Raw genomic sequence first — 25,109 nt, 5'->3', positions numbered from 1 at the left:
TTAATATCATTGTTTTTAAGTTAAGATGACCTATGGTGCATACCTACTAATAAATTAATATAAAGGACAAAATCTAAATGAGTGCAAAAATCTAAAAATTATGATAAATTCATTTGGATATCTGTATAGAAAGTTAATTTAAAACATTCACTATATTTCAATTTTTTTCAAGAAAGAAATTCCACTTTCCTTGATTATCAGGTATAATAATGTCCTCCCAATTTGACTTTGCTTATTTAGAATGATCTACTTTAGCATACATTGGGCTTTGAGTGAGCGAGCATATTTGGTATGTAATCAAGCCCAAATAAAATAATATCAAGTGATAGATAGTTGATTAGATAGGACAGACAGACAGACATGTAGGTAGCAAAACATCATGGAAACACTAAGCAGAAATCAACCAGGAAGGTCCCACTGAGGTAATCAGTTAAGTTTCTAAGGAGAGTATGTTTCTGACATAGCAGAGAGTCTGTCCCCTTGGTGGGGCTTCGAAATGAAAGGGGAAAAAAGGTTGAGCAGGATACATTTTGGATAATGGAGAAATGGGAGTGGAAGGGGAGAGATATTAGGGTTTGATTTATCATACTATCAGGTATATATAGTGTGCCTGTATAAAATTCTCAATAGTAAAAATAAAGTAAAAAAAAAAAAAAACTAAAAAGAACCGATAGTAACAAATAGCAACATATAGACATAACACCATCAAATCAGGAGTCACAGTATCCCAGAGAAACTGGGACATTGAGACAGTCAACCTAGGTTCTTGATTGAGTTTTCATTCCACAGATGAATTGTCCAAGACTGAATTCCAGTTTCCCTTAGCCTCTGTAGGACCTTTTTATATCATGGGATTAAACAATAGCAACATCTGTAGGAGATGGTTCACCTTCTGGCTATTTTCAAGGACATGATGCTCACACTCTTTGGGCTGTCTCATTTGATTTCTTCCCCCTCACAGGGTTGAGAAGGTGCAGCCCATTTCCATCATGGGGGCCTTGGTGACACTTTGAGACAAACAGGCTTGGGTTCTGAAACTGAGGAACAATTTCACTTCCAGAGCCAGCTTCTCAGTGCATTCAAACAAGATGTGAATGTTTACTAACATACAGTATATTACACATACAGTTTAAAAATTAGCTCTTTTTTCTGTCTAACTGTATGCTTAAACCATCCTTCATATTGTTTGACATGTTTCAAGCTTTTAAAAAGTGAGAGCATTGTCATATACATATTACCTTCTGTTATCAATTTTATTATGGTTATGAGGCTTTTATAGGTAATGTATTTTATCCAAGCCAGTGTATATTAAAGGTGCTCCATGATGTCAAGATGTGGGTCTTGCCTTAAACACATGAGTCTTTAGGGGTTATTTCTGATCCAAACAAGCATCCATTTGGCTCCTAATCTTAAATTCCATGGTTACACAGCATATATGTTGTTATTTAATTATTTTTATCTTATATACCAAATTTGCAGTGGTCTGTTAGGCATAGTAGACACTCACTGGGAACTGGATGGATGGGTGGGTGGGTGGATGAATGTGTGGGCAGTGAGTAGGTGGATGGATGGATGTGTAGGTTGCTGGGTGCCTGTCTCGATGGATGGATGGATGGATGGATGGATGGATGGATGGATGGATGGATGTGTAGATTGCTGGGTGCCTGACTGGATGGATGGATGGATGGATGAATGGATGGATGGATGGATGGATGTGTAGATTGCTGGGTGCCTGACTGGATGGATGGATGGATGGATGGATGGATGGATGGATAGATGGATGGGTGAATGGTTGATAGTCTCATTGTAAACAAGTTTTCCAGTGGTTTGCTGAATACTTCTCTCACCAAGGTTTACCTTGTATTTTTAAAAAATTTTATTCTATTATTTTGTATGTATGAGTGCTTTGCCTACAAGTATGTCTGTGTTCTACATGCATGCATTGTCCCCAGAAGCTGGAAGGGAGTGGTGAATCCCTGGGGCTGGAGCTATAGATATCTGGGTCCTGGGGATGGAATATGTGTCCTCTGGAAGAGTAGCCAGTGTTCTTAACCATGGAGCCACTGGTCTAGCTCCACCTTTGTTTTTTAAAATAATTTTCGACTTTAGAAAAATTAAAGTCGTATAGCAAGCACCTCTGTACTCACTGAGCTTTCTCTAATAATAAAGTTTCATGTAACAGCAGAGCAATGACCAAAACCAGAAAAATAGGCACCCATACAATACTGTTTTTTGGGTTACAATGTTTATATTGATTTCACCTTTTCAACTAATGAACTTTCTCCTGACCTTTTCCTTTCATATATTTTAATAAAATGAAACCTCAAATGAAATAATAATTTTTTTCATTTGTGTAGATTAAGGCTAAATAGTACCTAGGAGATATTTAAATTCCACTCATGGTTATTAATAGAAAAAAAAAGATAAGCCTTTACGTTGTTAACATGTCTTTTCTTCCTCCACTCTGTGTGGGTGGGGGAGTAAGCCAGTTGATTGTCTGGGAAAAAAATCTTGTTACTATTAGCATCTGCCAGAAATGTTTTGTTTGGTTCATAGAAATCATTAGGTCCAAACCAACTTTACCAATACATCTTCAGAGAATTGATGGACACCTGCTCTTTTGTTCCCGGAGAAAAGACTAATTATATGTAATTGAGTACAAAGCACATGTTTTTTGTTTTTTTTTTCTTGCAGTAGCAGATAAGAATCCCTACAAATGTAATGATAATGAAAATGCAGGGCTCTGTTGGAACACTGAGAGAGAGAGAGAGAGAGAGAGAGAGAGAGAGAGAGAGACAGAGAGACAGAGAGACAGAGAGAGAGATTGCAGCTTGGAGGGAATTAATAGGAATATTTTACATAGAATTTAAAAACTCATTATTCTGTTCCATAAGTTATCATAGTAGATGAATTTGAAGAGGTTAAAATGCTGGAAAGAAAATAATGATGATATTGTAACTAGATGTATTGTTCTCATTTTGCTGAAAAACACAGGAAGCAGGCTCTGACTGTGGAGTGGGCAGCATGGCTAAGTGGGGTGTCATTGTCAGGCTGGCTAGTGGGGCCCATGCTTTACCCCACCTGGAGAGAGGGGAGCGTGATTGATGGAAAGCCCTTTGGTGTGGCAGGGAGAAGCAAACCCTCAAATAGTCCTTGGAGGCGAGGCTTCTGGGGTCTCCTTCAGTCCTTTCTTTCCAGCATTATTGTGGGAAGAAAATACAAGTGTGTGTGTATGTGTGTGTGTGGGGGGGATAACATTATAAAGGCCCAGGAGCATATTGCGCCCGAGAAACTGTCAAAACGAGTTTTGTTTTGTTTTAATGATGCATATTTCAGTTTTTTACCCCTAACATTTAATTAATTTGGCATCACTTAGTTCCGTTTTAATATTTCATATTCTGACAGTCATAAAATGCATATGTAGTTTTTAGATCTTATAAAATTTTAACTTTATTATGATAACTTTAGTATAAAGAAACGTGTTTCAGAACGGCCGATATCTGATCTTTTAGAAATCTAATTGTAAGTGTAAAATGTTAGCCATGGTTATGTTGTCTATACAATACCAATCATAAGATGTTTTGATCCCACTAGTCACAAGTGGATAGACATAGCTGAAGCCAGCAGGAGCTCATCCTGTTCAACTATGCACAGAAACACGAACCAAATGGTAGCTCAGGGGAAGACTGTCAAGGGAAACTTGTGTATCTAGTTCTAAGGCTGTAAGATACCTCCAAAGCCACGACAACATTCATTCTCCCTAACGAGCGGCCTTCTTGGCCCATAACTTCCTCATTCACTTGCCAGAGTGTATTTGCTACAGTTCTTGACAGAGAAAAGCTATGCTACTTCTAATTTTGTTTTCTAAAGCCATCTGTGTTTGAGGACTATGTCGATATTTCTTGTGAAATTATACCTGTAGGTTAAGTCGAAAGAGAAATAAGTGGGTGCATTATCCTTGCGGGTATCCCCAAGAAAAGCTTTTATCCTGCTAAGTGGCACTGTGGCACGTGCAGGGCTGTCACTCTTCTGAGGCTGTTACTTCTTTGTAGCACAATCAGTCATGACTCTTAGCTTGCAAATTTATGTACTTGATTGGATATATATATATATATATATATATATATATATATATATTAGAAAGGAAAGAACTTTGCAATCTGATTTGGAGATTAAGAGGCTAGTTCTGGTGTTTATAAAAATGTGCATTTTTGTTGCCTCAATATAATGTTTGTGGAAAGCTAGAACGAGACCCATGTATTCCCTTGAATAGTTTAGCTCCTTACACATATCACAGGGAATAACTCCCCTGGCTCCTTTAACCTGGATCTGTCACTTTCTTCTTGACAGAATATTTCTTTTTGATGGAGAGACTCTTGTTCCAAGGAAACTGTTTGTTCAGAGAAGCAAAACATGAAGCAGTGAAATTGTGCTCTTGTTTGTAAGTGTATGAATAGGTGGGATACACTGATTTAGAATCTTTTAAAAACTATTTAACCAAGTGGATTTCTAAAAGCTGGTGAGGACTGAGTTGTCTTTAGTCCTTTCCTGGCTCCATGAGGTAACTGATATTCGGCCTTGGAGTTAGTCACATGAACTGTCTCCCATAAGCCCAGTTGTACCAGATAAGAGGGACAAACAATCTCATAAAGTCTTGATGCTCTTTATTTTTTCCTTTAGGTGCAGAAATAAATATGTGCTAAGTACCTTTTTAACACTTCCCCTTTTTTTCCTCTGAAAACTATTCTGTAAGTAAATATGAAGTCATCAATTCGCAAATCACTGCATCATATTGTCAAGATATGTGTAAAGACTCCTGCATGGCATGAAGCTGGAATTTGCATCCAGGATCTGGGGCTTAATATAATTGTGTGCATCCTGGGGCCAGTTATTTAACTTTTCTATGTATTTAATTCATCTGTTCATTAAATAAGAATATACTAGCACTTAGATCTCAGGGATTTCGCATCAATTAAATGACATATGAAAAGTGTTTCTTACAGTACCTAGAACACAGTGGTTCTTAATAAAGCCAATCTATTATTGTTATCTTGTCATTAGAACTAGAGAGCCTATTTTGTTTGGTTGTTTTGGGGGAGGAATTGAAAATAGCTCATAGACATTGGGTATTTAGTAGAAGTAGAATTCTTCATATAACAGTGGCTGCTGTTATATGAAACAATTTGGAGTGCTTAGACGGGCAGGTATGGAATAATACTCTAATAGTTGAGAAAATATGGGTCATCAGCATCATGTGGGGACTTTGTTGAAACACATATCTTCCAGTTCAACTCTAGACAGATATGTAATCAAACATAATTTGGAGAAATCACAAAGGACTTAATAATGTAAGAAAACCTATGTACTACACAGTTTTATGCTTTTGAGTTTTCACACACTAATTCTGTTTTTTGTTCTTTTTTGTTGTTGTTTTTGAAAATCATTAATCCTATTCACATGGTAGAATGGTTAGTTTTATCCACTTGAAAGGATCTAGAGTTATCCAGGAGATGGGCCTCTGGCCATGCACCTCTGGGGATATTGTTGATTATGTTAATTGAGGTAAGATGACCCACCCACTGTGGGTGGTACCATTCCCCTGGCTGAACTTCTAGACTGTAAATGGAAGAAGGAAACTGAGAAGCAGTTTGTGTTCAGTCCCTGGGGCTTCCTGATTATGCATGCGATAAAAGCTTTAAGTTCTGGCTGCTTTGATTTCCTTATCTTGATGGACCCTTAAACTGGGCATCAGAGTAAACTGTTTCTTCCTTAAATTGCTTTTGTCAAGGTGTTTTGTTACAGCAACATTAAAGTAACTAAAGCACACCGGGATGAGCCATCCTAATCACAGCAGAAGGTCTCAGCCCTTACACTCTGTCTGTGGTTGGCTGCCTCCACACATGCTCAGGAACTGCTGCCTGTCGCAAAATCCTTATTTCACTCCGCTGCCTGAGAGCCCTGTGCATTCATTTATAGCTGCACAGATCACATTATGCTCAAGGCCTAGCTGCATCTGCATTTCCATGTTTGAGTGCCACTTTCTTATTTGTTTTTCTAGCAAGCAACGCAACATGTTCTAAGATTCCAAACCTGAGGGACATATGTGTTTGCTCTCATTGACGATACTTCAAGTGAAGACAGTTAGACGGAATGGATTTCAGCCAAGGACACATCTACTTTTCCTTAGCCCCCTTCCACCTGTCTGATTCCCGAAGACCTTCAAGTTCAGAATAGTTGTGGCTTTCCTTCAGTGTTTGTTAAAATAACTGTGCGCGCTCAAACTATAAGGAACCGCTTACACCTGCTCTGCATCGCCCATGGAAAGAGTTGGCAGCTTGAACCGAGGGTCAATCACTTGGCTTTTTCCCTCCTGAGTTGTTAACATTCTCTTCTCTGTAAAATGATGTGTTTGTAAAAGACACACTAAAAAAACAGAAGCTTTTTAAGTTTGTAAGTTGACAAAGACTATTTTTAACTTTTAGAAGACTGTAAAAAAAAAAAAAAGAAAGAAAGAAAAGGCAAAGGTGTAAGACACAGAAGCACAGGAGGTTTTTATACTGAACTTAAGGACAGTGATGACATTTCTTAGACCAGTACACAGAGAAAGCAGGCTCCTCGAGTCCTTGACTTTCCAGTTGTTTCTTAGCTAATCCTTTTACCAAAGGTTTCCTGTCCCACCCATCCTTCATGGTGAGTGACCTAGTAAAGACGAAACAGGAGACAAACTCACTGCTCTGTCTTCTTAAAGTTGATCTCACAAACGCATCAGGTCTGTTCCATGTCAGGGCACTAGAATCAGCAATGTTCCATGTACTTAACATCCTTTTTTTCACCTTTTGTGTATTTCACTCTATTTTAATTTCTAGTTAAATTTCAATCTAGATAAACTACGATCTCTGTTCTTAGCAGTCATTTTTGGATGCCTAATTTTTTCCCCATTCTTTGGTACTATTTATTTAATAAACTGATTTTTTTGTCTCATGGAACTAGTACAGCATTTCTATATAGACCACACATTTTTCTCAGTCAATACTTGAGTGGAAATTGGATATCGATGCCACCCCCCCACCACCTTGTTACTTTCAATGTATATCATCACTAAAGGCAAGGCTGTGCTGTTGGTCTTTTGTTTTTGCAATTGCTTCTTTGAGGTTTTCTTTAGCTGTAAGGCTTGCTTTCTCTCCCAGACAACCTGTATATCTTATTTACACAATTGTGTATTTATTTGTGTGCAACCTGCTCACTGCTCTTAGGGTATTAACTGGATCCTTTTTCTATACCTTGGGAATAAGTGTGGATCTGCCATGTGCTTAATTCCTGGCAGTTGGGTTTATTGTAAGTAACTAGTTAAATTACTTAATCATAGTTACCAAGTAAGGAAGGAAATAGGGACAAATCCTAAGTGCATACTCATGTGGACTGGTGATTTCAGGGCATATTACTATGAAATTTTAAGGACAGATTATATATCTTCAGTGAGGAGGGTCAGGAAAATAAAATGGCCATGTGATAAACATGATTTAGTTGATATTTTTACATTTATTTATCTTATGTGAATATGTACGCGCTAGAAAGCACATGTAGAGGTCAAAGGATGCCCTCTTCTGTTGGGTGCTGGCTCTCTCTTTCTACCTTGAGGGTTACAGAGATTGACTTCAGGTCATCACACACAGCAAGTACCTCTTCCCACTATGGCATCTCCCTAACCCCAAGAACCTATTTTTTTTTAGCATATAGATTTGGCATATATCTATTATAGTAGTTAATGTTTACTGAGCATTTACTGAGTGCTTAGTATATGTTTGAAAATTTTTACAAATTTTGTGTATGTATACCTTAGACAAACAAGAACTGTAACTCTTCCTGTTTTGAATATGAGTACATTGAGGCACAGGAAAGTTAAATAGTTACCCCATGGCTATACAGATATTACATAACAGGCTTATGGCCAATACTCAGTGAGTTCAACTCCCGAGTCCTTGACCCAGTCTACACTGTAGCCCCAGGGTCTCCTTCCTGGTGAATATTCTTCCATTCATAGCAAGCATTTCTTTACATTATATGTGTGCTTACCTCTGACAACACTTCACAGACATTAAGAAAAGAACGTAACTGACCAATTATAATATATTGTTCTTAGACAGGGTAAATTTTGAACTTGAGGATTTTTCTTCAATATATTGATGGTTAATTAAAGTGTTGCTTGAAAGTAGTAAACCATTATACAGTAACTTCTAAGACATTGGATCTGGTTTTTTTTCTTCCATTTATCTGACTTGGGAAGTTCCATGTGAGTGGGCTGTAAATGTTTGTGTGTGTGTAGATTTTCACATATTTCCTAGCATCCCATAGAGTGGTCCTGGGCTGGCATTCAGCCAGGTTCTAGTGTGCTTGCTCTTTATAAACTGCTTCCTCTTACCCAGAGATGGAATTTGAAACACCCATGTCTATCACCTCATATCTGCACAGCATTGTTTAACCCATTACATAGGGTTTCACGAGAATCTTTCAAAATATTCTAGATAGCTGTTACCTGCCACCTCTTCTTTAGGGAATCACAGGACCCATCGATCTTCTGTTTCTCTTGTATGTGTTTAGGTTTACTTTCCATATCCTAGTCACAGCATAGGAGAAAAAGCACAGGACTGAGTGGCAATCATAGATACCATAGGACGCTCTCTATTTACCAGTTTCATGATCTTAGAAACGTTAGCATTGTGAAGCCAAAGGTTTTGCATATGTTGTGTGGGGGTGGGGGCTAGTACTGATATCAAATTTCCAGTCAGTCATCGAAGAAAGTGCCACAGATTTCTCCTGTTTAGAGAAACGTATGCCTGTCAAAGTGTAATCACGACTAACTTCGGGGCAATGGAGGACTTGAGAGGAGCCTTGAGTGATTGTGTTACTAAGCCATTTGTAGTTTCATCACTCTCTAGGCCTAAGACCTAACCCTTTCTTCTTTGGGAAAAATCAATCAAATTTTAATTTAGTTGAGCATTGCATGGATTTTCTTGGGGGAAATGTGAACAAACCTCCGTTCACCTTTGATAGGATGCCAACAAGAAGTCAAGTATTTTACTCAACTCTAGCTTGTGGAACTAATGAATTGTGGTTACTTACAAGAGCATAGTTCAGGGGTTGCTTACAGAAGCATGGGATAGTGGTTTCCTGTGGGGGTTGGGGAGCATGAATGACACAAATACAACTGTATCCCCAAGGAGCCCATCCCAGAAAGAATAATAATGCATAAAAGCTGTATCCAGGAAGCTCTTTGATAACATTGTAGGCTTCTCCACTAAAGAGGATTCTCTTCCCAACATCAGCTATTGATTACTGAATATATAACTTTGTGGCACAAACTTGTGGATCATTGGCTTTCTGAACTTCTCCAGTCTTACAAGTGCTTTCTTTAGGTGTGGGGTGTGGGGGGAATTGTTCAGTTTTGGGAAAATGGATAAAATCAATGGAATTTGAAACTTTGCTGCAATCTGGGCATTTCCTTTATGGGAGGCTAGAATTATCATTTTCTTGGTCCTTGATGATTAATAATTTGGGCAGGAAAATACCAGTGTTTCCAGTGCAAAAGAACATAGCCCCTGTCCTGTTATATATTCTAACTCCCTTAATTTTCAATATTGCTGCACAAGTTAAAAAGTATTGATTTTTCTATCAGAGAAATTTTTATTTAATTGATATGGTTGTGATACAGGCATCAGAATTTAAACAACAACAACAACCAGAACAATAACAACAACATCAAAACCTCCCTAGAATGCTGTGATATACCGCAGTTTGTGAACCCATGAGCTATGCTCATCTTTGGAACTTCACTTTTGAGGTTTGTGTTCCAAGTTTGCATTATTTTATTCAAAAGTTTTAATTGGCTTGAAATACAGAGGTATCATCACAATCTTTCCTGAAAGTTTTTACAATTTATTTTAAAAGTAGGTTATGAAACTGGAAATGACGGGTTTGTAAAAGAAATGATCTTCCTGTGTGCCTAACAGGTGCCAGTAAGGTCACACAGCCTTCATTTTGCCTAGAATCAGACACCTTCCTCCAGTGATTGACTGTTACAATGACTGTCATATGGGCACCCCATTTTCATCCATACCAAAGTACTGAGGACTAAAAACCTTTGGGTCATGGAACTGCACAAAAGAATTGGATACAAGTCCTTCCACTTCTCAGAACAGTAGAGGAGTTTGGACTTGCATGTAAAAATAAAACTTGATGTAAGCTGCTTCTGGTACTATGGGGTGATCAGACAAATCATGAGGTTTTAGAGATCAGAGATCCCCCAAAGCCACGGACTCAGCCGAGGTTAGTTTTAAATTGAATTTTGAAGAAAAGGAACAGGACATATAAGCTAAGATAAGAAAAATCGAATTTCAGATAAAGAAGCAGGAAATCACTTGGTGGAAAAAGCTCCTGCCATGTTGGAGAGAAATGAGTTGACCAGTTTGGAAAGAGATTGTGTGGAAGAGTTGCCGAGTCATGTTTTAGACATTGGGGGGCGGGGTAGATGTGGGAGTCATGTGGGAAACAGAGTCATGGAAAATTACTGGTAATTGCAGGTGAGTGGGAGCAGAGCCCAGGGCTTTGGGAACTTTCTAGCCATCTTTTATGGCAGGGAGGAATCAAAACAAAGCTTTTAGCTAGAGAATGATAAAGGGAAGAAATCAGTATTTGGTTTTTAAATCATTTTTAATCCCACCATTTCTATAAAAAAAAAAATTATCACATTGTATTTATTTCTGTGGCATTCCGCATGGTAACTTGTGTGAATGAGGTTCACAGTTTAGATCTAGAGGGTTTAAACGAGTTTATTCAAGTAAGGTGTCTTGTACTTTCTCTGTGTAATTGTACATAAGAACTGAAGTTTCATGCTTTGGATAGGTGGAGTATTTCAGGTGCCCAGAAATTTGTGTCTCACGCTACCAATTTTGCTCACCATTGGTCTGCTTTTCTCATTGTCTTTATAACTACTTGTGTCTTATTTAAGAACAGCATTCTCACATGGCAGCCCCAGGATTTAGGCTTCAAATCAGCTGATTTGTTGGCTGCCTTTATGATCCTGGGAGAACTACATTCTTACACTTCACATTTCTTTCTGGTTTGTAAAGACGGACACACAGGACACACATGGTATTAAATTATAATATTAATATATTATTTCAAGCTAATCTCCACATTAACAAGGGTTACACCTCTCTTTTTCACCACCCTGTCCCAAGTTGCTCAGTGTCTAGAATATGCGCACTGCATTAATGAGTAAGCTTAACAGGAAATAATATCAATATGGCTGCAGCATAGAGTGGAAGGTTTGTGGGGGATATAATTCGGAAAGCTCTACAGCGTGAAGAGACTCTTGGATGCTTACCCTCATTCATTGATCTTGTGGACCGACAACCTGTACTGTTCATTGAATTCTCCAAACGGGCTGGGAGACACGTCTTCTGTGTAAGACAAATTGGCTGCTGAGGAAGAGTAATGACAGGCATTTGCTTTCATTATCGATAGTGAAGTGCTTCATTTTTCATCCAAAAGGGAGAAAAAAAAAGAGTCACATTGAATTGACTTGTTAATTATGCAGGGTTTTCCAACATCTCTGGAGTATCATGGAGAGCATGATATGGTAGTCACATCATTAAAAAAAACGAATGGTAGGCCCTCTTTTAGTGCTCAGGTGTGTACATATTTGCTTGTGTTGTTGTTGTTTGTTTGTTTGTTTGTTTTTTTGTCAAAGAAAGAGACCGCCATTTTGCTCATATTCACCAAGCCGGAAATCCACATCTGTGTTGTCAGGCAACAGCTTAGAAGAGAAATCTCAGTCTCTAAGTCCCAGACCACTAATCAGTTCCATAAGTCAACAGATTCTTCAGGGAAACTAATTCAGCTAGTGTGATTATTTGGCCAGTTGTTTATAAAGCAGGACACCAGACTGGATGCATTGAGTCAGCACAGCCTAAAGTATGTTGAATCTATAGTCTTATGTAGGATGTTATTTAAAGTATATGTTGTTTGCACTTCCTGGATTTGCATTTGAGTAAGGTGAAACCCGAAGCTTTTCCTATCCCAGGATATTTTAAGAAAGCCAAATTGAAACATGGAGTGGCGATCATCCAACCCTCCTACCCCTAACGTTCCAGATTTAGAGACAGAAAAACAACAAACTTGTTATCATTTGGCTTTTCTGTGTCTGCCCAGTTCCCGAATAATGACATGGAGGTTTATTTATTTCTGAATTAATGCCTAGGACTTAAGCTAGGCTGATTCTCTCACTATCTCATTACTTAACTAACCTGTTTACACTATTCCATATCTGTCATGTGGCTGGTTACCTCTTCTCAGTTTCTTACATCTGACTTCCTCCCCATCTTGGTGGCAAATCTCCGACCTCTAACTCTTTCCTAGAATTCCTGTCTCTTCCCAGAAATCCCACCTATTTTCTCCTGCCTTGCTATTGGCCGTCCAGCTCTTTATTGACAGCTGATGTTTTTATACAATGCACAAGAAGTTGTCCCAACACAAACCCAACCGATATGTTAATGATGTTTTCTGTTCTACTTTGATAAGTTTAAGTCTGGTTTCTTTCTACTTTATTATCTTCATTTATCTTCATAAAAACTGAAAGAGCAGTATAAAGCAAAGAGCCAAGAATCCTTGTCACCAATGTCTTAAAACTGGTGACTGTAAGGGTGACGTCTCAACATGGACCAAGCCTCATTCTGATCGTGTGAACCTCACTTGGAAACTAAAAGAATAGACCAATCTTTTTTGTCTTGTAATTTCTGTAAGAAATGCTGCCTTAAAAAAAAAAAAAAAGAAAGAATTATTTGGGCTTCGATTGTGCAAGGCATTCTTGATACTAAAAAATGAAAAAAATAAAAAGTTTTCAATGTTTAATAGCTTTTCAAAGAAATTAATAAAGTACCTGGGCATATATCAACCATAGCTAGAGTAATTTAACTGAATGACAGGTATTCTAACAGGTCATTGGTAAGTAAATGATCGATTTAGTAGATACCAAGATATTTGAAGCTAGCAGGCTCACACAGATATCTATGCATGTACACAAGCATGAAAAAGATGCGCAGTCGGTGCTGTGTGCAAAGTTAGGATGCTGTGTGCAGTGTGGGATGGAGCTGAGGGATGAATAATCAGTTTAAATGAGTAAGCAAGTCTTACTCTCCCATAATTTATATAATCACCTTTGTAGTATTGAAGGATAGAAGAGTTTAGACCATCTTTCATTTTGCTCAACATTTAACCATGACATTTTGTTATTGAGAACGGAAAGGTTGCAGAATTGATGTCAGAAAGTGATAAATAAAATAAGCACTAAAGACAAATATTAATCTCATGACAAAGAGATACCAGTAGAGTGCTTAAAATATTATTGCAAATACTACAATTATAAATATTTCAGTAGTGTTTTGGATTGTAGGAGAAAACAACTGGATATCTTTAGGTTAAGGCTTTGTATCATAGAGGATTTTATTCATACATTAACAAAATGTTTTTGCTGAAAACAGCTTGAAATCTAGAAAAAAATATTTTTAAATATCTTCTTTATCTCACAATCTTCCATTTAGGTTCTATTAGGTTATAAGATTGTTTTTCCCTCTTTGCTCATTTCAAAACTTCAACCATAAATTTGAAATGCAACTGTGCTTTTTTATACCTGATCATTATTAAAAGCAAGAAGAAACTTGTTCTTATAACTTACTTATGGGGCCAGTGAGATGGCTCAGAGGGTAAAAATGCCTACTACCAGGCTAGGAAACTGAGTTCCATCTCTGAGACCCACACTGGGGAAGAAGAGAACCATTTTTTTGTAAGTTGCCTTCTAACCTCCACGTGCAAGTCTGCACATACACTCCTCCATACAAGTGTGAACATACAAAATATAACTAAGATGAAGTTTACAATTTTATCCATGACTACACTGAGTTTATATCTTTCAGAGCTGATTTTTCAGGGATCTTTTTTTCTTCTAATCTCTTCTCTTCATTTACTCTCTTCCCTTTCTTCTTTGTGAGTGCATTGGCTGAATCTTGTGTGTGTGTGTGTGTGTGTGTGTGTGTGTGTATTTATTGTTATATCCTTGTCACTTGAGGCATATAATAAGCAGCTGAAAATTAATGTGAAAATAGCATAGCATTTTATGAAACAGTATCTTTCTATTTCAACATTATTTTGAAAGATATGCATGTTAGTCTGAGTATTCTCGTAGAACAGAACACTAAGGATGAATGTATGTGTGTGTGTTAAATTAAATCAGCTTTAAAGTAATAACCACAGAAGAGGCATACCTAAATGCATAGATTCCATAGATACGTGCTCCTTGAGGCTGAGTACCTCAGCAATTGGAATAGTCTCACAACAGCTCTCAGTAGGGAGTGACAGCCCACAGTTGCTCAGTTCACAAGGCCGGGTGTCTCAGCCTTTCCAATTTTGTTCAAGAAGCCCAGAAGTTTCCTGGAAAGATGCTGATCTTTAACCTACCCTGAAATTTTGGAAAGGAGATGCTTCTGCTATCAGAGAAAGAATCATATCATCATCATAGTCATCATCATCATCATCATCAGCAGCAGCAGCAGGCGAAAAAGGAAGGTGCAGTAAGCAAAGGGCAAAGATTCCTTCTACCATGCCCATTTATCTGAGCTCTTAGAGAACGCAGAGCCCACAATCAGGAGGTGCTTTCCACATCAGTCAAATCAACTGGGACACTTCCTCAGCTGAGGCTTTCCATTTAGGTGATTTTATTTGTGGCAAGTTCACACTAAAACTAATCACAACAGCCTATAATGTTTTCTAGAGTCCATTATAATGGATACTCTCTCACATAAGCCCCTGCATTCCGTGTTTCACATCTCAGAATAGGGGGAAGTTCTCTCTTCTGTTAGATTCCGTATTCAAATGTATTTCATGTACAGTAAGTATTAGCTTAAATGTCTCTCCAATAGTCAATTATGGAAATGCGACCTAGACAAGATATGAATAAGCAAGACAGGGAATTTTGATATATTTCTTTATTATTCAGCCAATGTTAAGTGACAAGTTTCTTAGATCAAGGTTCCATGTTAGGTCCAGTGCCTTCAAGTTAAAGACTAAGAAGGACCCCAGAGGAACAGTATTCACTGGAGGTTGCTTCTGTTAGAGTCACTAATCTTCCCTTGCACATTCAGGTTATTTGACATATTGTAAGTACATGATAGATAGATCCTTATGAAAGTGATGAGTATTTGTAAGTAAGGCATATTTTTGCATACTCACCAAGTTCTGTAGACTTATATTTAAATCACATATAAAGAACACAAACCATGACCTTGTTACCAAGCAGACATTACAGAGGTACATTTAAGAGATTTGCACTTAGGAATGGAGAAAGATAGGTAAATAAACAATTCTAAGGCTCATTTCCAACATGTATCAATAAGATATCTATCTGAAGGGACCTACTACCTCTGATGGGCTTTTATAAGATTCTGGGGGAGCTGAATCAATTAGAAGAATGAAAAGATGGGGATGGAGAGATGGATTAGTGGTTAAGAGTGCTGGCTCCTCTTCCAGATGCCACAAGTTAAGTCCTTGGCACCCAATTTGCACAGCTCACTGCTATTGGTAACTCTAGGTCAACCATTTTCTTTAGGGCTTCTGTGGGTACTTACATACACATGGTGAGTGTTCACCAGGGCACAGACATTCACACACACACACACACACACACACACACACACACACACACACACACACAAACACACACCCTTTTAAAAGTCAGATGATAAGAATTATCTGCTATAACTAATTCTATCTACAAACCAAGAGGAAGTTAGAAAATGGCAAAAAAAAATCTATATTCTGCTAATTATCTTGGACACAGTGGGTGACAGGCGAGAAGTTATAAATGTAGGATGTGTCAGGTTTAAGAGATGGAAAGAGAGACTAGTCAGGAAATGGCATGAGCAGATGCTGCGAATCTGAAGAATGGGGTGGAGTCCAGGATCCTTGTTACTGAGGGGCTTAAGGATGAAGATCACAGTCAGTAGAAATTCTCACCCACTGTGAAGGGCTTCTGTAAGCCAGAGTGGTCTCTAGATGAGGCAGAAGTAAGGCTATTCAGGAGGCAAGATGAAGATCTCTCATAAGAGAATTGAGTCTGTGCTCTCAAATATGTGTGTGTGTGTGTGTATGTACATGTTTGTGTGTGCGTGTGTGTATGTATGAGTATGTATGAGTGTGTATGTATGAATGTGCGATTGTGTGTATGTGTGTGTGTGTGCACATGTGTGCAGTTAAAGGTGTTGAGTCCTCTTACTGAGCTGGGGTTAATAGTTGGTTTTGGATTGCCCGGCATGGGTGCTGAAAGCCTAACTCCTGAGTCCTGCAGAAGAACTTAACCACTGAGCCAGTCCTCTGAGCCCAGATGAGTAGGCTTTTAGTTCTTACCACTGAAAAGTCTATTTAAAGTTGTTTGCTGAATCTTTGCGGTAAATGCTAAGTCTCTCTAAGCATTCTTTTTGAAAGCCATTATCATCTGTGGTTTATGAAGGATGTTTTCTGTGTTAGTTATCCACTAGTATTTATTTCTGCGTTCCTTAAGCCCCTCACAGAAGGATAGCCTTCGAATGGCTTCTCTCTTCTGCCTTAGCTACCTCAGCCAGGCTTCAATTTTGATGCAATAGTCTTTTCTTGGGAGATGGTATTCTCGGATTTTTTTTTTTTTTTTACTCCCTTAATTGATTCTCACAAGAATCATCATTAAAAGATGATATTTTCTAGTAGATTCTTTTATTTACAATGCATAATTTCCTTGCATTTAATTTGCTGTTCTCTGCACACAAATTCTGCTTTCATTAGCACCCTCCATCAAGATTGCATAGACTTAACCATTAAGAGCCATTTTCTCTCCCCAGAGTAAGGTTTAGTAATTGAGTGCTGGTCTGCTGCCCCTGTCCGACTCTTAGAGACTCCGCCTCTTTCATGGGTCTGCTATCACCTGCTTGGGAGTAGCCCTTGTTTTCATGTTGGGAACAATGCAGGGGTCACACCTTCATTGAAACAGCAATAAGACAAAATGTTGAAAAGAGGAAGTGAAGGAACATTGCCTTTAGGAAGGGTTCTTTCAGCATATGATGACCTGTGTGCCTGTGTCAAATAGTGAGTCTGTAAGAGTTACCTCTAGCCATAGCATATGTGGGAAAATCAGCTAAGGTATGTATTTTTTTTTGTGACAAGATAAGAACAAATAATTTCAAAAATTAAAGTTCAAGTGAAACAAAGAAGAAATACAGTGTTTTTGGTTTGAGGGGGGTATTTTTTGACAGATAACTATGTTAGTGAGCTAGAAATTTTTAGTTTAGAGTAACGTTCACCCCAGTTACCTCTCTGAATTTGTTTGTCTTAAAAATTGATTCAATCCTCTTTCTGCCAGATAGTCTCCATGGCATTTATGGATTAGGACCAAATATCACTGATGAGTTCATAAGCACCTTATAAATACCCAACTATGAAATGTTATCTTCTGAAACTTTAAGCGAGTTGCTGAGTATGAGCTAAAACATTACTAAGGGAATTTGTGGATATTTTACATATGTTGGTCATAACTTGTTTGCTAGAAATATTAAATATCAGGCTAGGGGGATGGCTCAAGGAGTAAAGTTCTTGGAATACAAATGCGACCATCTGGGTTGTAGGGAAAAGCTAAATGGCCCACGTCCACACGTCTGTCACAGCTCAGAGTGGCAGAGTGCGTGGAATCTTTGACTGAGTAGGTTTCGTGCAGCACCAGACGAGCGCAGTGGGGTCCCGCCCAGCATGGAGAGTTCTCATTTAGTCTGGTTCCGAGGGAGCACAGGGCTCTTGAATGGACCTGGAGGTCGATGTCTCCATTCAGGGCCCCCAGACGCCACTGGGGGGCACAGCACGACTAGACTGTGGGTGCCCAGGTGTGCTGCCGGCCAGCGCCTTGCTTGCTTGTTCTACTCCATTTGCTTGAATGGTGTCTCCCATGGCTGGAATGCAGAGAAGTTCTCCACCAAGGCAGTGTGACATAACACGAGAAAGTCCTAGTTGGGGGTTTCAAGAGCTTTATTGACATGACGGATGATAGATGGTCTGGGTGTGCACCTCCCCTTAAGCCAGGGAGGGTCTGACTTAAATAGGGAGGGAGAGGGGGAGAAGAGTCACATAATTATCTATGCCCTCTGGCATTTAGGTAACTCATTAATATGGAAATCTCTTGAGACTGAAGCCTGTAGTCACGCCCTCTACCTGTGTAGGGTGACATAAACCTCTCTGGGAGGGGCTATATCCTACATGACTGGAAGTCAGGGGTTAACAGAGTTTGGGGGCAGGAAGGCCTTGTGTCAGGAGCCTAGAGTCTGAGGGGGTGGCTGAATACCTGCCATTGCCCCATTGGGGTCGGGGTATGAGACGTGTGCCCAGCCAGGAACCACGCTATCCTTACAAGGTCCCACACTGGGTTTGAATGCTTAGAACCCTTATGAGGCTGGGTGTGATAATGTGTAAGGAATCCCAGCACTCCTATGGTGAGATGGGAGATGGAGAGAAAATACCTGTAAAATATGGGCCAGATAGCCTACCACACATACCTGAGGGCAACCCAGAGACTGTCTCAAAAGAAGGTGGAAGGTGAACACATACACCTGAGGGTGCCTTTTAGCCTCCACATGTGCATGCTCTCATGCCCATCATCCATATACACAGAAATGAATATTTACTGTCAATGTTAAATAACTATGTTTCTGAAATATTTACAGGGCACAGTGGCTTTTCTAAATTCCTCTTGTACAGACAGGTGTAGTACATTGTTACACCTGCTTTACATGGCTGCCTTACATGGCTGCCTTACATGCCTGCCTTATATGCCTGCCTTACATGCTTGCCTTACATGCTTGCCTTACAGAGAGGAAACCAATGACATAATGCAGTACATGGAGCTCAAAGTCATGTGACTCTGAGTGGCTGGTCCAGAAATATCCACTTTAAGCTCTCCATCTTTTAATCTGTGATGCTCACCTAGTCTTCCTGTGTCATGCTTCTTATGTCCATTTGGGGAAGTCTGAATCTGTATGATTAAAAGAATCCTTGTTTATTTACATGTTGTGCTTTCTCCTTTCTCACGAGAATGAATGTAACCCTTTTCTCCTTTCCTAAATGTCAGTTCCCATCTTGTGTTCTGTGTGAAACATTTCCTGGATGGCTTAGGGCACAGAATCCTTCCTTGTATTTTTCCTGATCTTCCACAACAAACAAACTATATATAGAGAGAATCACATATTAGGTTTAATTATAGAAATTAATTATACAGTGTATTAGTTTACTCCATATGTCTTAGCTTTGTCTCCTTAAGGAGATTGTTTTTATTTCTTAAGCCATTTAAAATGTGCAAGATCAATGGTGAGCCTATAGGAAGAACAAAAATTAGCTTAGCTCTAACTTGAATAAAAAAATTAATTCTTAAGCAATTATTATAGCTTAGTCCAAACTTTCATGACTCATAAGCAAACAAGTTCAAAGAGGCAGAGACTTAGCCAGAGTCATCAACTAGGAATCTCATCCTGCTACAGGGAAGGTGAAGTCTAAAAGTTTATCTTCTGCAAGTCTCACTTGAAAAATTGACTAAAATCCAAACACAGTACCTGCTTGTATTGGTGCTGTGTGCATACAGCTTACCATCTCAAATTGAGAGAAGCCAGCTGGAAGCTATTGGGTTAATTTATGGTTGTACTCAAGCAAGCTTTGGCAGGATCAGACCTGATGGAATTTTATCTGTAGAGAGGGCGAATGAGGACTTCTAGTCAGTTTATTAAAGAGAACTGCAAGGAATTCTTTTACAAATGTAGTCATGAGCTATCTAATGCCTCTCTGCAATGCCATCTACAAAGTCTAACTAGATAGTCACATCCCTTCTGTACATGATGCAAATATTTCCAGGATCACAATTCACACCCAAGGCATTGCTAGTAGAAGCGTAGAGCACCGTCTTTGTCTTTCCTGGCCCATGCATTTGTTTTTCTCTGAGTGAACACATCGGCTTAGTATTTTTAGCTACAGTCAACGTGAACAAATAAAGATCACAATATTCCTGCTTGATTTTACATGGTTTACATCAACTTGCCAACTTAATTTTTAATGTTTTATATAGGATATTTTTCTTTAGCTATGACATATATCTGTTGTAGCTCAAACTATCTGTAAATTGCCTGTCCATTTGTCTTAGTTATTGTTCTGGTGCTGTGCAGAGAGACACCGAGGCCAAGGGGATTTATAAAAGAAAGCATGTAACTGTGGCTTTGTTCCCACTTTCAGAGGGTGGGTCCACGGCCATCATAGCAGGGAGCAGAGTAGCCAGAATGTAGACATGGCACTGTGGAGTTGCTGAGAGCTCACACCTAATACTCCAGCAGGAGGCAGAGTGAGTGAGGCTGGGCCTGGCATGGGCTTTCAGAACCTCAAAGTCCATCACCAATGACACAACACTCCTCTTCCAATAATGCCATTCCTCTTAATTCTTCTCCACACAGTCAGACCACCTACTAAAGATCAGTGACACAAATATATGGGTTTACTGGGGCCACTTGAATTCAAACCACCTTGTCATTTATCAACATATCTTCATTTATATCCAAAGATTCAAAATCATCCTCAAATTTTTCCTCATTTCCACAACAAACAAATTATAACAGAGCGAAGCATATATTACATTTAATTATAGAAATAAATTATACAGCACATTTGATTACTCCATACGTCTTAGCTTTGTCTCCTTAAGTAGACTGCTTTATATTTCTATAAAACAGAGAAGACCTCCCTATTGTTGCTCCTTGTCAGTGCATGGTTGTGTCTACCACTGGGCCCAAACCCAACAAGTGGGTCACAGCAAGACTGAAACAGGTTCCGTTCTGTTTTAAAGATTACATCTTACCATTTCTTTCTGCTATTGAGAGATCATTGTTGCAGATTACCTGTTAGACATGCATCCTTATACTTCATGTGTTTATTTTGAGGAGCAGGAGCTCTAGGTATTTCAATCCATGTAGACCCGTAGAGTCCTCCTGGCTTAGCATTTTCTTCCTTCCAGTTGGGTCATGTGACCCATAGAGCTTTTGTGAGTAATCAGTGGTGTTGCAGAAGTGCACCAAGGCAGTGTGGCTTTAATTCCCTCCCTCTCTCCCTCCCTTCCTCCCTTCCTCCCTCCCTCTCTCCCTTCCTCCCTCCCTCTCTCCCTCCCTCCTTCCTTCCCTCCCTCCCTCCTTCCCTCCCTCCTTCCATTCCTCCTTCCCTCCTTCCCTCCCTCCCTCCTTCCCTCCTTCCCTCCTTCCCTCCCTCCCTCCTTCCCTCCTTCCATTCCTTCTTTCCTCCCTCCCTCCTTCCCTCCTTCCCTCCCTCCCTCCCTCCTTCCCTCCCTCCCTTCTTCCCTTCCTCCCTTCCTCCCTCCCTTCTTCCCTTCCTCCCTTCCTCCCTCCTTCCCTTCCTCCCTCCCTCCTTCCCTTCCTCCCTTTCTCCCTCCCTCTCTATCTCCTCTTTCTTCCTTCTTACTCCTCTCCCTTTCCATAAACATCTTCATACCTTTTCCAATTAATAAATTTTTAACATTCAAAAATGCAAGACCACTGTTAAAAGTAAGGTGATTTATTCATACGCTCAGTAATCTTTTTCTTTCTTTTGTCTTTTTTTCCTTCTAGCCCTCTTCAATCTAATTCCTGTGGGACTGCGTGTGGTGGCCATCCAAGGGGTAAAAGCCAGCCTTTATGTGGCCATGAATGGAGAAGGCTATCTCTACAGCTCAGTAAGTAGTTCAGTCGTGTGTGTGTGTGTGTGTGTGTGTGTGTGTCTGTGTGTGTGTCTGTGTGTATTAGTGAAGCAATCATTTAAAGGAAATGATGGTACCTTATAATTTCAAATCGATTTTCAGGACTGTTGTAAGGATTTTTCCATTTGGAGGTTAGAGGTCATGCCCCAGGGAGTGAGAATGACCCAATCACTTTTTGCGTTATATATTTTTACATCTCGTTTGAACTTCCAGATAGTATAGTTTGTAACTTACCCTCTGTTCAGTTTTCTTTGTTAACTCTCCTTCACGAAGAACAGATGACTTATTATGGTTTTTTTTTATACTATTGTAGAGAAAGAACTTTTGTAGACACTGCCTAGTATGTCATATTCTCTAATTTAAAGAATTATCTAATTTAAAGGTAATGAAAATTTGTAGACTGAGTTCTCGATTATGAACAATGATATCTGTGTGTTATAGACAAGTTAGCATAGTGTGTGTGTGTGTGTGTGTGTGTGTGTATACACAAATCACTTCTTCACTTTATCTTAGTTTCTGGACCTTTGAAGTGATGATGTTGGTCCCTCCCACGTATAACATCTCTTCAAATCTATAAGTGACAAATGGTGTAGCACCAGTAGTTATACTGTGAGCACTGACATATTTTTAAGTACCTAAGACATAGTTTTAAGTTAATACTACCCTTATTTTATCTCAAAAATTTTAAATTCATGACCTGAAGAAATGTAGCTGTTCTGAATAATTTCTGTTTTTCATACCAGAATTGGTTGTTTGTTACTCAGAAAAACAATGTCTCTTGGAAATCAGAGCTAAAGGTTTCTACCTACTCCATAATCTCAGCCATTTCACAGACTGTCTAGGAAGTCAACCTGTGTTTCTCAGCTGAGGGGTAAACACTGAGTAGTGTTAGTAGACTTCAAGTAACTATTTACTGTGTTTCTTATACATGATACATACCTATCAGTAGTGCCTCTGTCATCATATTACATTTAAGCTGCTGTCATCTGAATGTTCCCAACAACCTATGATAAATATCATGTAACAGATAAGCCAGCTCCTCTAATATGATCATTACATGCATGTTGCTTGCCTTTATTTCTACGTCACACTCCATAAATATGTATAATTCGTTTGTTAGTTGAAACACCAGATAATTTTAAGAAATTAAAGGTGACAATCTATTTCTGAGCATATTCAGATTTGAATATCCATTTATATTTATCCACATGTATATGCTATACATGCACACACATTTTCAAGTTGATCGAAATCATACTTAAAGATAGAAACATTCTCAAGCAAAGTAGCAAGCATTCGTTTTTTGTGCCTCATGGTATATGCACCCACAGCTCTTCAAGGAACATCATCAGGAAGCCCTTTTAAACTTTTTAAACTTTTTCTCAGCACCAGAGATTGACCTAGGGACTCACACACGCTACGCAAGGGCTCCACCACAAATTAAGCTATAGCTCCAGACCCTCACAAATTCACTTAAAATAGAAAAATAAAAACAAGCATAAAGAAGGGTACTATGTTGAATAATTCTAGTTGGCTAAGCAACAACAACACAAACCTTGACTGGGATAAAAACTAAAATGTGGAGAAGACTTGAGGATGGTATCAAAGACTGCATGAGGCATCACATAAGTGTGTAAATGCTCAGGGTGCAATGCCACAGAAGCTACAGGACATCTGTCACTGAGCTAGAGTTGATTTTGGTTGGCCAGTGGTTAGTGTTAAGGATGGTTGAGGCAGAGTGGGGTGAAGATTCCACCATTGATTAGCTTTTTAAGAGTTGTAGTCTTTCTATACTTCTTATTTAGAAATGAGGCTAAGTACGCGGGTTTGGGATCTGTAGGAGGGAGATGCTTCGAAGAAACTTACAGTTTTGATTGCAGTTGAAATTCTGAAATAGACTCATCACCTTTGTAAGGCCATCTCTCACATACTGAATTTGGCACTCTGCTGCTTGAGATTGCTTTTTATCAGTTGCTTATGATTGCTTATAGAATCGTAGTGTTTTCTTTGCTAGGATGCCAGGGTCAAGTGTCCTATAATTCTAAGTAGATCATCTCTGGCATAGGTCATCTCATTTTCTCCTCTCAAAACACATCTGTCTCTGGCCCAGACTGATATGGTGAATACTTGTTTAAAACAGTCTGTAATGAGACTAAAGAGACCAACATCAGAGTATATGGCCTCCTCATCTTTTGTACTGCATTCCTTTATCTGGTGGACTGCAATGAGAGCAATGGGGGCAGAGATCTTGTGGTGAGTTCAAAGGAAGTTGCTAACTTCAGCTTTCCTGAGGTGTGTTTGCCATGTGCTAAGTAAGGCTTGAAGTTCTTTGAGAAGCAGCTTTCAATTTCCTGTGTCCAGTGCATTAGAGCACACCAATGAGGGCCATCAAGAGACATGTGGAGGGCGGGTTAGTGGCTGTTCATACTGTGGAAATCCTAAAGAAGCAAAGTCCAAGAGCAATCCATGGGTGATTATCTTTTCCATACTGTCATTTTCTGCTTTCCGCTTAGGTTTAAGATGGAGGTGCGTTCCTTTGTTATCTTTGAGTTCTCTTTATTCACTAAGAAGCAGGAGGGAAGATGAGTAGTGAGGTGGGCTGATTGCTGTAGCATGGAGCTAGAAGGGTTAATGCCAGAAGAAATAATTTATATGTGTGTGTGTGTATATATATATATATATATATATATATATATATATATATATCATCTATACCTATATCATGTCATCTATTTCTATCTCTTTCTCTACATATATTTATATCCATATCTATAGATAACCTATATCTGTATCTATCTATATCTATGTCTAACTATATATTGTCTATATCTGTATCTATACATAATCATTGCATTTTATATGTTTAAACCTACTTCAGTTTTTATCTTTTTAAACTCTCTTGCATTACTGAAACATTACCATTCTTTTCTTCTTCTAAACTTGGGCTGCATTTATGTTACTTTAGTGGTTGCCTCTAGTTTTCAATTTACAAACACACACACACACACACACACACACACACACACACACACACACAATCACACACATTGGTAAATAATTCTGCATTTCTGGCTTCTAGAATGTTCACGAGCTATGGGATATTTTCTTGGCTCTTTAATACAACTGCTTAGTATGATTTCCTGTACCTCCAAATGAATTACTTATAGATAGATTACATTTTACCAGCCTTCAAAAATAATCTCTATGAACAGTTTGTATATGTGTGCACATACACACACTTGTTAATTTTAGTCTTACTGTGTTT

The 25,109-nt window shown here is 38.9% G+C and overlaps 1 protein-coding gene across 2 annotated transcripts in view; it reads left to right on the top strand.

Moving 5' to 3' along the window:
• Fgf12 (fibroblast growth factor 12) overlaps window positions 1-25,109 on the top strand; it is a 336,109-nt gene that overhangs the window by 158,353 nt on the left and 152,647 nt on the right. For both annotated transcript variants that reach the window (XM_034515140.2, XM_034515139.2), the window contains exon 3: window positions 21,717-21,820. In XM_034515140.2, coding sequence (XP_034371031.2) covers window positions 21,717-21,820 — 104 coding nt within the window. The remainder of the gene's footprint in view (window positions 1-21,716; window positions 21,821-25,109) is intronic.

Source organism: Arvicanthis niloticus, chromosome 12 (genome assembly GCF_011762505.2).
Source record: "Arvicanthis niloticus isolate mArvNil1 chromosome 12, mArvNil1.pat.X, whole genome shotgun sequence".
NCBI classification, from domain to species: domain Eukaryota; kingdom Metazoa; phylum Chordata; class Mammalia; order Rodentia; family Muridae; genus Arvicanthis; species Arvicanthis niloticus.
This window is presented reverse-complemented; position numbering and strand designations above follow the sequence as displayed.